Below are 17,062 nucleotides of genomic sequence, written 5' to 3'. Positions count from 1 at the left end.
CACCAGACGGGCTGCGGCATTCTGGATGAGTTGTAGGGGTTTAATGGCACAGGCAGGGAGCCCAGCCAACAGCGAGTTGCAGTAATCCAGACGGGAGATGACAAGGATTAGGACCTGCGCCGCTTCCTGTGTGAGGCAGGGTCGTACTCTGCGAATGTTGTAGAGCATGAACCTACAGGATCGGGTCACCGCCTTGATGTTAGTGGAGAACGACAGGGTGTTGTCCAGGATCACGCCAAGGTTCTTAGCACTCTGGGAGGAGGACACAAGGGAGTTGTCAACCGTGATGGCGAGATCATGGAACGGGCAGTCCTTCCCCGGGAGGAAGAGCAGCTCCGTCTTGCCGAGGTTCAGCTTGAGGTGGTGATCCGTCATCCACACTGATATGTCTGACAGACATGCAGAGATGCGATTCGCCGCCTGGTTATCAGAAGGGGGAAAGGAGAAGATGAATTGTGTGTCGTCTGCATAGCAATGATAGGAGAGACCATGTGAGGATATGACAGAGCCAAGTGACTTGGTGTATAGCGAGAATAGGAGAGGGCCTAGAACAGAGCCCTGGGGGACACCAGTGGTGAGAGCGCATGGTGCGGAGACAGATTCTCGCCACGCCACCTGGTAGGAGCGACCTGTCAGGTAGGACGCAATCCAAGCGTGGGCCGCGCCGGAGATGCCCAACTCGGAGAGGGTGGAGAGGAGGATCTGATGGTTCACAGTATCAAAGGCAGCAGATAGGTCTAAAAGGATGAGAGCAGAGGAGAGAGAGTTAGCTTTAGCAGTGCAGAGAGCCTCCGTGACACAGAGAAGAGCAGTCTCAGTTGAATGCCCAGTCTTGAAACCTGACTGATTTGGATCAAGAAGGTCATTCTGAGAGAGATAGCAGGAGAGCTGGCCAAGGACGGCACGTTCAAGAGTTTTGGAGAGAAAAGAAAGAAGGGATACTGGTCTGTAGTTGTTCACATAGGTGGTCCTTTTGTCCAGGTGGGAAAGGGCAGTGTGGAGTGCAATTGAGATTGCACCATCTGTGGATCTGTTGGGGCGGTATGCAAATTGGAGTGGGTCTAGGGTTTCTGGGATAATGGTGTTGATGTGAGCCATGACCAGCCTTTTAAAGCACTTCGTGGCTACAGACGTGAGTGCTACGGGTTGGTCGTCATTTAGGCAGGTTACCTTGGTGTTCTTGGGCACTGGCACTTTGGTGGTCTGCTTAAAACATGTTGTTATTACAAACTTGGACAGGGAGAGGTTGAAAATGTCAGTGAAGACAATTGCCTGTTGGTCAGCGCATGCTCACGGTACAGGTCCTGGTAATCCGTCTAGCCCTGCAGCCTTGTGAATGTTGACCTGTTTAAAAGTCTTACTCACATCGGCTGCGGAGAGCATGATCACACAATCTTCCGGAACAGCTGGTACTCTCATGCATGTTTCAGTGTTATTTGCCTTGAAGCGAGCATAGAAGTAGTTTAGATTGTCTGGTAGGCTTGTGTCACTGGGCAGCTCTCGGCTGTGCTTCCCTTTGTAGTCTGTAATGGTTTACAAGCCCTGCCACATCTGACGAGCGTCAGAGCCGATGTAGTACGATTCAATCTTAGTCCTGTGTTGACACTTTGCCTGTTTGATGGTTCGTCGGCGGGCATAGTGGGATTTCTTATAAGCTTCCGGGTTAGAGTCACGCTCCTCAAAAGCAGCAGCTCTAGCCTTTAGCTCAGCGCAGATTCTGCCTGTAATCCATGGCTTCTGGTTGGGGTATGTACGTACGGTCACTGTGGGGATGACATCATCGATGCACTTATTGATGAAGCCAATGGCTGATGTGGTGTACTCCTCAATGCCATCGGAGGAATCCCGGAACATATTCCAGTTTGTGCTAGCAAAACAGTCCTGTAGCTTAGCATCTGCTTCATTTGACCACTTTTTTTATTGATCTAGTCACTGGTGCTTCCTGCTTTAATTATTGCTTGTAAGCAGAAATCAGGAGGATAGAATTATGGTCAGATTTGCCAAATGGGGGGCGAGGGAGAGCTTTGTATGTGTCTCTGTGTTTGGAGTAAAGGTGGTCCAGAGTTTTTTCTTCTGGGTGCTCATTTAACACGCTGACAGAAATTTGGTAGAACGGATTTAAGTTTCCTTGCTTTAAAGTCCCCGGCTACTAGGAGCGCTGACTCTGGGTGAGCTTTTTTCTTGTATGCGTATGGCGGAATACAGCTCATTTAATGCTGTCTTAGTGCCAGCCTCTGACTATGGTGGTTTGTATACACCTACGAAAAACACAGATGAAAACTCTCTAGGTAGGTAGTGTGTTCTACAGTTTATCATGAGATACTCTACCTCAGGTGAGCAACAGCTCGAGACTTCCTTAGATCTCGTGCACCAGCTGTTGTTTACAAAAATACATTGTCCTCCGCCCCTTGTCTTACCAGACGCCGCTGTTTTATCCTGCGGGTATAGCGTGTAACCAGCCAGCTGTATGAAGATAGTGTAGTTGTTCAGCCCCGAGTCCGTGAAGAATAAGATGTTAAAGTTTTTAATGTCCCGTTGGTAGTTTAATCTTAATCTCTTAGCTCAAGGTAAGGGACATTTAGCTTTCTAACAATCTAATTTATAAACTGATAATGAGCTCCAAACACAAATGAAAGCATGATGTTAGCATGAAATGTACCATCCCTTGGTGTAGCAATCAATAAAAACGTATGCACTGATCCACCGTGGGCTCTGCCACCTCAGCCATACTGTCAATCTATAATCAATACTTCCACACTCCTATTTATAGAGTTTATATCTAGTGATCTCGACAAAACAATATTTGTTATGTCTTGATCATGAGAAAATGATCTGGGATCTGGAAAAAACAAATGTTGTTATGTCTTGATCATGAGATAAATAAGTTGTGATCTCAACATAACGAGGGATTTAAAAACATGTCCTCTCTGGATTTCCGTCGATTTTTGTGTGGCGTCAAATTGTTTGTTACTGGGTTGGATCAAAATATATACAGTCGTGGCCAAAAGTTTTGAGAATAACACAAATATTAATTTTCACAAAGTCTGCTGCCTCAGTTTGTATGATGGCAATTTGCATATACTTCAGAATGTTATGAATAGTGATCAAATGAATTGCAATTGATTGCAAAGTCCCTCTTTGCCATGGGAGAGACTGAGGGACAGACTGATATTCTGCAAAAGGTACAGGGATTGGACTGCTGAGGACTGGAGTAAAGTCATTTTCTCTGATGAATCCCCTTTCCGATTGTTTGGGGCATCCGGACAGGTAAGCGCTACCATCAGTCGTGTGTCAGGTAAACAGTAAAGCATCCTGAGACCTTTCATGTGTGGGGTTGCTTCTCAGCCAAGGGAGTGGGCTCACTCACAATTTTGCCTAAGAACACAGCCATGAATAAAGAATGGTACCAACACATCCTCTAAGAGCAACTTCTCCCAACCATCCAGGAACAGTTTGGTGATGAACAATGCCTTTTCCAGCATGATGGAGCACCTTGCCATAAGGCAAAAGTGATAACTAAGTGACTCGGGGAACAAAACATTGATATTTTGGGTCCATGGCCAGGAAACTCCACAGACCTTAATCCCATTGAGAACTTGTGGTCAATCCTCAAGAGGCGGGTGGACAAACAAAAACCCACAAATTCTGACAAACTCCAAACATTGATTATGCAAGAATGGGCTGCCATCAGTCAGGATGTGGCCCAGAAGTTAATTGACAGCATGCCAGGGCGGATTGCAGAGGTCTTGAAAAAGAAGGGTCAACACTGCAAATATTGACTCTTTGCATCGACTTCATGTAATTGTCAATAAAAGCCTTTGACACTTATGAAATGCTTGTAATTATACTTCAGTATTCCATAGTAACATCTGACAAAAATATCTAGACACTGAAGCAGCAAACAAATGAATATTTGTGTCATTCTCAAAACTTTTGGCCACGACTGTACAGTTTATTTTGTCTAATTATTTCTTCCCAGGAACATCAACCCTGTTTTTCACAGTATGGTACAACCTGTGGCACAATACGTTGAAGGAAATGGGTTGAAGGTGTCTGTATCGATTTATTCTCCTGAAATGTCAACTTTGGCACTACGATCGATGTTTCTGCGCTCGATTATTCATATTTGAAAAGCGGCAGATGTGTTCACTTCGCCTGTTTAGCTACAAAATAAATATTATCTTGGACCGAAACATCAACATCTCACCCGAAGTTGCATCAAATACTTAGTTACGTTTTCGCCACAGGTACAACTTTTACGTTTATCTTTATTTAGGATGGATTTACTGATAGATACGTTTGCGTGCCAACATTAACGTTAGCTTGCTAACGTCACTATGTTTTGCTAGCTCTGGTAAAGTTAACGTTAGCTTGCAGTGCTAGCTAACCTGTCTTTCTTTACAAACTAGCAAAGACTGCTCTGCCTGTAACTGGCAGTTAACTAGCGTTAGCCAGCTAACTTCGTTGGGAAAAGCTGAAGAATATGGCTTGCTAGTAACGTAAGTTATCTAGCTGGCTGGCTTGAAAGTTTCACAATTCGGCCGGATCTTGGCTAACATTATTGCTGTATGTCCTGCTCTCTATTTGACATTGTACTCACGATTTGACATCTGTTACATCTGTCATCAAAGCTAGTGCTAGCTAACTGAGTCATCAGGTCATAAGAAACGAGAAGTTGGAGTGAGGGGTATTAGCTAGATTAGTAACTAGTCAGCACAGGTGTAATAGACGTGATTCCCCTCCCTGAATAAGCCCTCTCAAGAGAATAATCTATGATGATCTAGCTAACAGCACACTCTGCACTGATCCTGTGGGATGACTGTCTGAATAATTCATTGCCTGTGCTGTTCCAGATAGACTTACACTTTTTGCACTCCTAGAAAAAAACAAGGAAGAACCGTACCCTCCACTTTACAGCCCTACTTTGCAGGAGATCAAGATTTGGCTATTTGTCAAGTCAATATAATTGTTCTGTTTGAGTGACCTGGTTGCTGTGTATTTTATCATGAGTGTCCCCTTTCACATACATTGGAGTATGAACTCTGAGTCTCTTTATTGATGTCTTGCAGGTTTTCCAGGTCATGATGGAACAGAGCAGTTTTTTCCTGCAGTGAGAGGGAAGAAGCCGTCCTTTTCTGTTTGTGGCTGAAGTTTGGAATTTGTCCGGCTCAGAGGGAGGCAGAGACTGTGGCCTAGAGCGGCTGCAAGAGGAGGGGAAGGAGGGAGGAGAATGGAACGAGCCCACAGTTTGCTCCTGAACGAGGAGGCATGCAGCCAGTTGGGAGAACACCAGAGGGCTGAATTTGTCTTTGAGTGGCTGCGCTTCCTGAAGAAGCTGCTCCCTGCTGCAGACAGGGTGAGAGGAGAGGAATAAGGAAAGGAGGAGACGAGGGGAGAGCCCAGTGGACGCTTGCAGACAATGGGCCTCCCCTGTGACAGAGCTTGGTGCATTCCTAAGCAGAGTCAGATCAGAAGAGAGCCATTTGAGCAGGCTGAGATTAGCCCAGTGCTTTTTCTGGGGCCGTCTCTTTTAGCAGGATGCCAGTCAGTATGTCTTTCTAGGATTGATTAAAGCAGTGAGTGATGTAAAGGCTAAATCATGGTCTGCTCTGCTGGTTCCGTGTCATGAAGGAAAAAAATGACCTACAGATGAAATGTTGATGTGATTTGTCTTGCCAGTAGCCACTATCATTTAGCAAATGGTATCCATGAGTTCAGCTGATTCTGGGGAAGTAGATATAGGGTCTCATTGTTAATATCCCAAGTATCCCTTTAATAAACATCAGTTGCTCATCATGCAAAAATAGGGCTGCCTGACAGTGAGATCTGTTTTATGTCGTTACTGTCATCTATGTCATGTTGTCAATAAATGTTGATGGTTTCATGTTGACTTTAACTCAGTGCTCTTGAATGCAAGACAAATTCCTGTGAAAGGCCAAATAAATGAACTGAACTGAGTGTATTTTCTCCCAGGCGGATGTGAAGAAGAACCAGAAGTGTCTGGTCGAACAGTTGACTGTGATTCTGATTGGTTCTCCGGGCCCCCCAACCCGATGGCTCCTAGCCCACTGCCTGGCCCTGCTCTACAGGTTGGGAGACTCACTCACCTCCAGCCTCACGGTGGACAGGTGCAATGACATCATCCGCAGCAAGGACGACTCGCCCAGCTACCTGCCAACCCGACTGTAAGTACAGTAGCCTACGGCAGCTGAAATCCCAATCAGTTATAGAGGGGTGATGGTGCATATCAATTATCAGACTGATTACTCATGAATGATTATAATGTTTGTTACTCATGAGGATACCTTAAAGCTTCTATTACATTCCATGTATACATGGCTGTTGAAATCAATCTTATTATGATTAACTACTGTTCACCGAAATGGCAAAATTCATACAGTAGCATTACAGTAGTATGAAAACCCCCATAAGACTTTGGATTACACAGTGTGTGCACTGTGCAGACAAGATTAATGGTATTTTCAACATCTGAAAGAACTTTGTAACTGATTTTCTTTTTTTCGTCTATAGGGCAGCCATTGCCTGTCTGGGTGCCCTTTATGAACAGCTTGGCCGTTTGCTTGTCAACACATTTAAAGAGACTTTGGCAAATTTGTTGAAAGCCATGAAGTCTGCAGAGGTGAGTGTAAAATTTAAAGGATCTGTAATGGTAATGCAAAAAATGTATTGATATACCACTGTGCTAGCCAGTGGCAATATGAAGGCCAGTGTTTTACGTCTGAATAGCTGATATACACTGAGTATAGGAAAACATTAAGAACACCTTCCTAATATTGAGTTGCACCCCCCTTTTTGCCCTCAGAATAGCCTCAATTTGTCGGGGAATGGACTCTACAAGGTGTCAAGCGTTCCACAGGGATTCTGGCCCATGTTGATTCCAATGCTTCCCACAGTTGTGTCTAGTTGGCTGGATGTCCTTTGGGTGGTGGACCATTCTTGATACACACGGGCAACTGTTGTGTGAAAAACCCAGCAGCGTTGCAGTTTTTGACACAAACCGGTGTGCCTGGAACCTACTACCATACCCCGTTCAAAGGCTCTTTAATCTTTTGCCTTGCCCATTCACCCTCTGAATGGAACACATACACAATCCATATCTCAATTATCTCAAGGCCTTCTTTAACCTGTCTCCTCCCCTTCATCTCCACTGATTTGAAGTGGATTTAACAAGTGACATCAACAAGGGATCATAGCTTTCACCTGGATTCACCTGGTCAGTCTATGTCATGGAAAGAGCAAGTGTTCTTAATGTTCAAATTGTATTGGTCACAAAGACATATTTAGCAGATGTTATTGCGGGTGTAGTGAAATGCTTGTGTTCCTAGCTCCAACAGTGCAGTAATATCTAACAGTTCACAACAATACGCACTAATATAGAAGTAAAATAATGGAATTAAGAAATATATAAATATTAGATTGAGCAATGTCTGAGTGGTATTGACTAAAATACAGTAGAATAGAATACAGTATATACATATGAGATGAGTAAAGCCGTGTGTAAACATTATTAAAGTGACTATGTTCCATTATAAAAGTGGCCAGGGATACCAAGTATACGTATATAGTACAGCAGCCTCTAAGGTGCAGGGTTGAGTAACCGGGTGGTAGCCGGCTAGTGATGGCTATTTAGTAGTCTTATGGCTTTGAGATGGAAGCTGTTTTTCAGTCTCGGTACCAGCTTTGATGCACCTGCACTGACTTCGCCTTCTGGATGATAGCGTAGTGAACCGGCCGTGTCTCGGGTGGTTGATGTCCTTAATGATCTTTTTGGCCTTCCTGTGACATCAGGTGCTGTAGGTGTCCTGGAGGGCAGGTAATTTGCCCCCGGTGATGCTTTGGGCAGACTGCACTACCCTCTGGAGAGCTCTGCGGTTGCAGGCGGTGCAGTTGCCGTACCAGGTGGTGATGCAGCCCGACAGGATGCTCTCAATTGGGCATTTGTAAAAGTTTGAGGGTTTTAGGTGCCAAGCCAAATTTCTTCAGCCTCCTGAGGTTGAAGAGGCGCTGTTGTGACTTCTTCACCACACTGTGTGGGTGGACCATTTCAGATTGTCAGTGACGTGTATGCCGTGGAACTTGAAGCTTTCCACCTTCTCCACTACGGCCCCGTCTATGTGGATAGGGGCTACCTCTGCTGTTTTCTGAAGTCCACGATCAGCTCCTTTGTTTTGTTGACGTTGAGTGAGAGGTTATTTTCCTGGAACCACTCTCCCAGGGCCGTCACCTCCTCCCTGTAGGCTGTCTCGTCATTGTTGGTAATCAGGCCTACTACTGTTGTGTTGTCTGCAAACTTGATGATTGAGTTGGAGGCGTGCATGGCCACGCAGTCATGGGTGAACAGGGAGTACAGGAGGGGGTTGAGCATGCTACCCTTGTGGTGCCCCTGTGTTGAGGTTTATGCCACTGAGCAGACACTTTTATTCAAAGCGACTTAAAGTACAGTGAGTGCCTATATTTTCAGTATGTGTAGGCTATGTAATCCCTGCGGAGATTGAACCCAAAACCTTGGCATGGCTGTTGCCAAGCTCTTACCAATTGAGCCACACGGGACCACTGATGAATTGTGTTGTCTGTCCATGCTCCAGTCCCAGGGCCGCTATGAGATCATGCTGAGCGTGGAGAAGATCCTGAGGGGCCTGGGGGTCAGCGCCGTGCCCTGTCACAGAGACATCTACAAGGCTACACGCGCCTGTCTCACCGACCGCTCCATGGCCGTGCGCTGTGCTGCCGCCAAGGTAGCTACTGCCTACCGCTTTCCTCCCTCCAACTAAACTGCTGCTGCTCCAAACTCATGGTGCATACATACACTGTATAGCCTAGCTGTTGGTACTACCACGTTAAGCACATTACAACACATTGTTCTCATTCTACATAGTGTTAGGCCATATGTCATTCAAACATGCATTCCTCCCTCCAACCATGGGGCATGCACTGTATGGCTGGTGGCGATATCAACTCAGGCAATACATTACTGTCATTTTATGTTATTTTGGTCTCACTGAATCAACAAAGTATTGTTAAGACCATGGTCAGTCAATTGAGCTTCATTTCACACTGTTGCGTGTCTTTTTTTGTTGATTTTTCATATACATTTGAAGTCGGACGTTTACATACCTTAGCCAAATACATTTAAACTCAGTTTTTCACAATTCCTGACATTTAATCCTAGTAAAAATTCTCTGTCTTATGTCAGTTAGGATCACCACTTTATTTTAAAAATGTGAAATGTCAGAATAATAGTAGAGAGAATGATTTATTTCAGCTTTTATTTCTTTCATCACATTCCCAGTGGTTCAGAAGTTTACATACACTCAATTAGTATTTGGTAGCATTGCCTTTAAATTGTTTAACTTGGGTCAAACGTTTTGGGTAGACTTCCACAAGCTTCCCACAATAAGTTGGGTGAATTTTGGCCCATTCCTCCTGACAGAGCTGGTGTAACTGAGTCAGGTTTGTAGGCCTCCTTGCTAGCACACGCTTTTTCAGTTCTGCCCACACATTTTCTATAGGATTGAGGTCAGGGCTTTGTGATGGCCACTCCAATACCTTGACTTTGTTGTCCTTAAGCCATTTTGCCACAACTTTGGAATTATGCTTGGGGTCACTGTCCATTTGGAAAACCCATTTGTGACCAAGCTTTAACTTCCTGACTGATGTCTTGAGATGTTGCTTCAATATATCCACATAATTTTCCTCCCTCATGATGCCATCTATTTTGTGAAGTGCACCAGTCCCTCCTGCAGCAAAGCAACCCCAGAACATGATGCTGCCACCCCCGTGCTTCACGGTTGGGATGGTGTTCTTTGGCTTGCAAGCCTCCCCCTTTTTCCTCCAAACATAACGATGGTCATCATGGCCAAACAGTTCTATTTTTGTTTCATCAGACCGGAGGACATTTCTTCAAAAAGTACGATCTTTGTTCCCATGTGCAGTTGCAAACCGTAGTCTGTTTTTTTTATGGCGGTTTTGGAGCAGTGGCTTCTTCCTTGCTGAGTGGCCTTTCAGGTTATGTCGATATAGGACTCGTTTTACTGTGGATATAGATACTTTTGTACCTGTTTCCTCCAGCATCTTCACAAGGTCATTTGCAGCTGTTCTGGGATTGATTTGCACTTTTTGCACCAAGGTACGTTCCTCTCGTAAGAGACAGAACGCGTCTCCTTCCTGAGCAGTATGACGGCTGCGTGGTCCCATGGTGTTTATACTTGCGTACTATTGTTTGTACAGATGAATGTGGTACCTTCATGCGTTTGGAAATTGCTCCCAAGGATGAACCAGACTTGTGGAGGTCTACAATAGTTTTTCTGAGGTCTTGGCTGATTTCTTTTGATTTTCCCATGATGTCAAGCAAAGAGGCACTGAGATTGAAGGTAGGCCTTGAAATACATCCAACGGTACACCTCCGATTGACTCAAATGATGTCAATTAGCCTATCAAAATCTTCTAAAGTCATGACATAATTTTGTGGTATTTTCCAAGCTGTTTAAAGGCACAGTCAACTTAGTGTATGTAAACTTCTGACCCACTGGAATTGTGACTCTGTGAATTATAAGTGAAATAATCTGCCTGTAAACAATTGTTGGAAAAATTACTTGCGTCATGCCCAAAGTAGATGTCCTAACCGATTTGCCAAAACTATAGTTTGTTAACAAGAAATTTGTGGAGTGGTTGAAAAACGAGTTTTAATGACTCCAACCTAATTGTTTGTAGACTTCCGACTTCAACTGTAGATAAGACGGTGCATGTAACATATTTGTTTTTAAATGTCTGTGTGATGTCTGGCAGTGTCTTCTGGAGCTGCAGAGGGAGGCTGTGTTTCTGTGGACCTCAGAGTTGGAGAACGTAGCCACGCTCTGCTTCAGGGCGTTTGAGGGCTCCAACTACGATGTGCGTGTGGCCATCTCCAAACTGCTGGGTACCCTGCTGGCCACAGCCGTAGAGCCCAAACAACCCACTGGTACAGTAGGCTACAATGGATGACAAGAATTGGTAGAATCGCGATTGTTGAGGTTTTGAGATAAAATTGTCTGCTTTTAACTGTGTTTCTCACTTATGTGGGATTGTAGTGTGGGATTTCGAAGAACCTATATTAAAGAACATAGAATATAATTGAAAATCAAACAATATTGTCCCTTCTCTTCCTCTGCGTGGCCTCCTCCCAGCTCACAGACAGGGCTCCAGACGCAGCTCCTTGGAGGAGGTAATGGATCTGATGACTGGGGGATTCCTGCGTGGTGGGGCTGGCTTCCTCAGGGCCAGTGGAGACAAGCTCAAAGGGACCAGCTCTGTTAGCAAAGACATCCGCATCGGCATCACTCAGGTCAGCTCTCTCTGTCTCCATCCTACATGTTAGGCTACGAGTGTTTTTCTGACCACGTGGCCTGACTAGGAAACACTTGGCCCAGTAGATTTTCCTGGTCTGGTCACATGGGTCAGGAAATGTCTTGGCTCTATACACGTGCTCATATGTATTGGGCGCAACTTACTGTTTTCTCTCTGGATTTTGAGTTTGTTCTTGTTCTGTTTAGTCGTGTGTGGTGTTTGTGTCGTGTCTGGGCGGCGTGTGGCTGGAGGCCAACTTCTCCGCCCTACTGGTCCTGCTCATGGAGCTGGTGTCCCACACACGGGCCACCCAGACTCCTGCAGACGCCGTGTGCTGCAGACGCTGCATCTCCTTCATCCTCAGGGCCACACTGGGCTCTCTGCTGGGGGAGAAGGCCCAGATCGCTGCTGCCAAGGAGATCTGCCTGGCCATAGGCAAACAGAAGAGGGCTGTGGGTGAGGGGAAGCTTTAATACACCATTACCCATTGATTGACAAGGGTTGATTGCTGAAAGATGTTCTCAGAAATGTCACTTCTTGAATGGTACATAGGCTTTTCCCCAATTCATCTTTCTGTCATTTTGTATATTTTTTTGTCACGTCCTCTCCTTCCCTGTTTCTCAAACGCATTGGACGAGAAGGCCAGAGTGCAGGGACCTCGGATCTTCTCCTCCAATGTGACGGGAGAAATAAGGGGAGGGTGCAAGGAATCTAGGAAAGGCGAACTGATGAAGTGCCTATTTTGTTTGAGCGGTTAGAAGAATGATGATCTCATACAGGCCCGACGATGTCATTATGTGCACGTCAGCCTTTCAGATTGACAGTGGGGACTCCTGAAGTGCTTTTCCTCGGTGGTCATGGTCATCTTTTCCCTCCTCCAGATGCGGCCATGTGCGACGGGAACGTGGAGACGCGGGTCACCACCACAGACGTAGCTGCCAGTCAGCATGTGTTGGTGTGTGCTCTGCTGGAGCTGGGTAGCCTGGTACAGGGCCTGGCCTCTACTGCTGCATCGCTACTCACTGACACCAGCACAGGTGGGGCCTGAACACACACACACACTTGTTCCCAGTCTCTAGTCTCTTCAGCTCTGTCCCCTGAGGAATCTGCGTTAAATGGTCGTATTATGGAAAAGCTGTGTGTGGTTTTTATGCCGTGTGGGCAGTCTCTGTAATGCATGGGAGTGTTCAGTGGTCTATGAAGATGAGTTGGTGACAGAGATAGTAGAGGGAGAGAGAGTGATACGAGATGGGGAGAGCGAGAGAGTTGGTGACAGTGAGGGGGGGAGGGAGCGTAACAGAGGAAAGGGAGGGCAGGGACACTGTGGAGGTGAGTAGGTCACAGCGCCTGGACTGCTGTGCTGACTCAGGACTCTGTGCTAAACAACATTAGTCTACATCTTTAACAAACAAAAAAGTATTTAACCTTTCTTCAACTTGGCAAGTCAGTTAAGAACAAATTCTTATTTACAATGACAGCCTACCCCGGCCAAACCTGGACCACGCTGGGCCAATTGTGCGCCACTCTGTGTGACTCCCATGTGATACAGCCTGGATTCAAACCAGACCGCTGCGCCACTTGGGAGCCTTAATGCAGGTTCTATGACAGGATAAAAATAGACTAGTGGAACAGAGCCAGACATTTTATTATTCTATTACCTACCAAGTCTCACATAGACAAATGCTCAAGGCGCAATATACTGTGTGTGCCTGTCTGAGAGTATAGTTTTGACACATTTTAACTTCTCTTCTTCTGTGGTATTCCTCCCTCTCAGCCCTGCTGGACACGGTGATCTCAGTTCTGCTCCACCCCAGTGTGTCAGCACGGTTAGCGGCTGCCTGGTGTCTACGCTGTGTGGCCGTGGCCCTGCCTTCCCAGGGGGCCGTGTTGCTGGACCGCTGTGCAGAGAGACTCAACGCCCTCAAGTCCTGCCCCGAGGCCGTGGCCGGGTACAGTTCCGCCATCGCCGCCCTGCTGGGGGCCGTGCAGCACTGCCCCCTGGGCATCCCTCACACTAAAGGCAATGTAAGGACTGGGACTGGGCTTCATCTGGGTAACCTAGCAATGAATACACATAGGCCTGTTTATAGTCGAGGCCTTGTACACTATTTGTGATTTATGTCTGTTTAAAGGCTCTTCCATAGTTCAGTCAGATGCTCCACTAAATCAGTGGGAGCTGATGTATTGGTACAGGTATCTAAAGGATAAGTGACCCTCTGTTCCCAGGTGGTGATGGGTCTGGCCGAGGACCTGCTCCGTTCAGCCACTCAGAACAGCCGCATCTCCATCCAACGCACACAGGCTGGCTGGCTGCTGCTCTCCTCCCTCAATACCCTAGGTATGTCCATCCACCCTCTGCTGATGTGTTTGCTGGACCAATGGAAATAAATGGCCTCATTCAAAATAACGGGTGTTTTTATTCAGCAATTAGTCATCTTTAGATCTGGGACTTTCTCACACCTTGCCAACTACTGCTGTCTTTGTGTGCAATAGGGATCTTATCTCAGTGAGATTAGCCTGTGTGAATGAAGGTTGATTAACGTCTGTAGGTCCAGCGGTGGTTGAGCACCACCTTCCCAGGATGCTGGTGCTGTGGAGGTGTGCCTTCCCTCCCTCCATCAGAGACCTGGACATGGAGCTCCGCCGTGGGGACCACTTCACCTGGCAGGTCACTCTGGAGGGCCGCGCCGGGGCGCTGTGTGGTGAGATGCGCACTCTTTTATACTCACAGTTCATTGAACACAAGCCGGGTTGTGTCAGTTGAATGCTTATGTAAGTTAGTTTAAGTTTGAACTTTCACCTCTAAGTCGATCTGATGTCTCCTAATGTTGATATGTTGTTGTTTTGTCCCAGCCATGAAGAGCCTGGTGATTCACTGCAGAGATCTCCTGACTGATGATGTCATAGGTCGTCTCCTGACCCCCCTGGCCTGTGCTGTGGCTCTGCTCACCAAGTGAGTCACACCAAGTTTTCACACCAGACCTCTGTCATAGGCCATGTTCCAATCCGTATTAGTACACCTAAGTACACTAAAAAGAATATGCGCATAATACTTGTTTCCATATGAGGTGGTATGCTAATGTGGATGGATATTTGACCAGAGCCTGTACAGAGAGACTTTAAACATCATCACTGATGAAGACGGCCACTTAGTTCTGGCCCGAAGGATACCACTAGCGCTAAAAGTACCTCCGTGTTAGGTGATCAATATCCAGGAATATTTCTGGCGCGTTGCCAAGTCCCCACTTAATAACAGCTCACTGTTCAAGGACACAGTCAGCCAAACTGCTTCTCTCATTCCTTCTGAGTGCGGATTGTGTACCGTGTTATTTCTGACCAAACTGAAACAACAAGAGTATACTTGACTTGAGACTGTTTAATAAGCTTGATTTTTTTTGGGGGGAAGGGCTGAAACCTATGTGTTTGTGTGTTGCAGGGTGCCTACTCTGATCAAATCCTATGGCAACCTGATTAAAAACACCTCAGTAGTCTTCAGACTGAGGGTCTATGAGATCCTGGCTCTGTTGCCCTCTAAGACATACGAAGGTGAGAGCTCTTTTCAATGCTACTATCTGTGACTGCTAGTCATAGAAGCTTATACATTGGAAGACTATCCCTTTGGTGGTTTAAAGGAGATCCTAATAAACATAATGGCCTTTATTTGAACCCCCCTTTGTTTTTACACTGCTCCTACTCGTTGTTTATTATCTATGCATAGTCACTTTACCCCTACCTACATGTACAAATTACCTCGACTAACCTGTACCCCCGCACATTGACCCGGTACCGGTACCCCCTGTTTATAGCCTTGTTATCGTTGTTTTATTGTGTTACTTTTTATTTTTTACTTTAGTTTATTTAGTAAATATTTTTTTGAAGTCTATTTCTTGAACTGCATTGTTGGTTAAGGGCTTGTAAGCATTTCACAGTAAGGTCTTAACCTGTTTGAGGTTAATTGATTTGATATAAAATCCCTTATCTTAACCCCAGACTGGCTCTTCTGTTCCCCCTTCCACACACAGTTTGACAACATTCTTGTCTATATAAATTGGCATTGTGCTCTTGATGTTGACATTAAGGCTGTGGTATTGATGGCTAACCCCAGATATGTTACCCTGATGTCTCCCATCCATCCACACAGAGAGCTTTGGCATCGTGCTGAAGCAGCTGGTGACAGACCTGACTGGGCCAGAGAACGTGGTGTGTTCAGAGCTGACGTTACTACCACCCCTCTGTCACAGTGATGACCTGGCACTACTGGGCCCCGCACTGCAGGACATGGACCAGCACTACATAGAAGAACAGGTCTGTCAGAGGCCAAAGGGAGTTGTCACCATATCATTACAAATAGAACTAATCTATTGGCTCTCTGTCACACTCAATCACTTGGTGCTGTGAAGCCGTAGAGATTGTATGCATCTGTGAAGGAGGCAAACAAACCTTTAGGATTGAGATGCAGCCGTTCAAACGTAGTGCTCTCTGTTTGCGCAGAGAGAAGTGTGTGTGTGTGTGTGTGTGGAGACCCAGGTGTGTGACCTTGTTGTGTCTGTTGCAGTTACAGGGGAGCAGTGTTGGAGGAGGGACCCTGGAGTACGACCCCTTCACCATCTGTGTGAAATGCCAGGATGTTCCCGCCCCCCTGCCCCCTCCTGCTGCCCTCACCACCGCTGCCATACAGCTCTTTGGAGTCATCTTTCCCCACATCATCGTCCCATTGAGGTACACACTTACACACACTCACTCACTATGTCTTTCTCTACTTGTGAGGACTTTTAACGGACCAACAATTGATTCCCATTCAAAATCCTATTTTCCCGAATCCTAATCCTAACCTTAACTCCTAATTCTAACCCTAAACCTAACAAGTGAGGACTGGCAAAATGTCCTCACTTGTCAATTTTAGTTGGTTTACTATTCTTGTGAGGACTTCTGGTACTCACAAGTACAGTATAGTAAAAGTTGTACGCCCACTCTACTTTGACACAGACATGCCAACCGCCCAAGGTTCTTACTATGTGTCTGTATGTGCTTCATCGCCTGTCTCCCCTTGTTGCAGGACCCAGATTCTGGAACAGTTCACAGAGTCTCTGAAGCAGTTGAAGGGTGTTCGTCAGCAGACTGTCCAGACTCATGTGACTGCCGCCCTTTGCAGTGTCCTAAAGGTATACACTCAGATCCTGAACTCTGACATATTGGTAACCCCGGTAGCCTTGCCTTTGGATTACCAGCCTATATCATAGAATGTTTTGTTTTTTGTCTACAGACATTGTCTATAGGTGAATGATAATGCCATTTTTTTTCACACAATTTCATCAGTGATGCAACAATTGCAATGTCAATGTGCAATTTCCTTTTTAATGATAAACTACGCTATTACAATTTGTGGATGTCCCTACAGTAGTTAACCCCTCCCTCCTTTCTCTGTGTTCAGCACCTAGGCTCCAGTCGGGTAGGTTTGGGTCCAGAAGAGGTTCGGAAGCCAGCCCTGGGTCTGTTGGTGGGGGCTCTGGAGAGCTCTAACCCCCTGCTGCGCTGCATGGCTGCTGAGGGCCTGTCTCGCCTGGTGCAGGTGGTCAACGACCCTGCATTCACCGTCTCCATGACCCTGGTCAGCTTCGACAAGTGAGTGGTCAACCCCCAATCCCATACCGCACTGTAGGCTACATACCTCTTGGCATGGGGGGGGTCAGCTCCCGCTCAGCCCAGTCAAAGCTCTTCT

At 46.2% G+C, this 17,062-nt stretch overlaps 1 protein-coding gene across 5 annotated transcripts in view; it reads left to right on the top strand.

The window, feature by feature from the left end:
* Positions 1-17,062, top strand: part of heatr5a (HEAT repeat containing 5a) — a 34,803-nt gene that overhangs the window by 2,169 nt on the left and 15,572 nt on the right. For 2 of the 5 annotated variants that reach the window (XM_014194325.3, XM_014194318.3), the window contains exons 1-18: positions 4,060-4,247; positions 5,070-5,356; positions 5,974-6,185; positions 6,532-6,640; positions 8,607-8,756; positions 10,807-10,978; positions 11,184-11,341; positions 11,550-11,799; positions 12,225-12,380; positions 13,118-13,368; positions 13,570-13,681; positions 13,893-14,045; positions 14,197-14,296; positions 14,780-14,889; positions 15,485-15,648; positions 15,899-16,062; positions 16,400-16,505; positions 16,775-16,965. In XM_014194325.3, coding sequence (XP_014049800.1) covers positions 5,231-5,356; positions 5,974-6,185; positions 6,532-6,640; positions 8,607-8,756; positions 10,807-10,978; positions 11,184-11,341; positions 11,550-11,799; positions 12,225-12,380; positions 13,118-13,368; positions 13,570-13,681; positions 13,893-14,045; positions 14,197-14,296; positions 14,780-14,889; positions 15,485-15,648; positions 15,899-16,062; positions 16,400-16,505; positions 16,775-16,965 — 2,684 coding nt within the window. In that variant the 5' untranslated portion in view covers positions 4,060-4,247; positions 5,070-5,230. Of the gene's footprint in view, positions 1-4,059; positions 4,248-5,069; positions 5,357-5,973; positions 6,186-6,531; positions 6,641-8,606; positions 8,757-10,806; positions 10,979-11,183; positions 11,342-11,549; positions 11,800-12,224; positions 12,381-13,117; positions 13,369-13,569; positions 13,682-13,892; positions 14,046-14,196; positions 14,297-14,749; positions 14,890-15,484; positions 15,649-15,898; positions 16,063-16,399; positions 16,506-16,774; positions 16,966-17,062 lie in introns of those variants that run through there. The other 3 variants (XM_014194311.3, XM_014194295.3, XM_014194302.3) reach the window with 2 other exon arrangements.

Source organism: Salmo salar, chromosome 01, assembly GCF_965601325.2.
Source record: "Salmo salar chromosome 01, fSalSal1, whole genome shotgun sequence".
Taxonomy (NCBI): Eukaryota; Metazoa; Chordata; class Actinopteri; order Salmoniformes; family Salmonidae; genus Salmo; species Salmo salar.
Note: the sequence above shows the minus strand (reverse complement) of the source record. Positions and strands in the feature narration are given on the sequence as shown.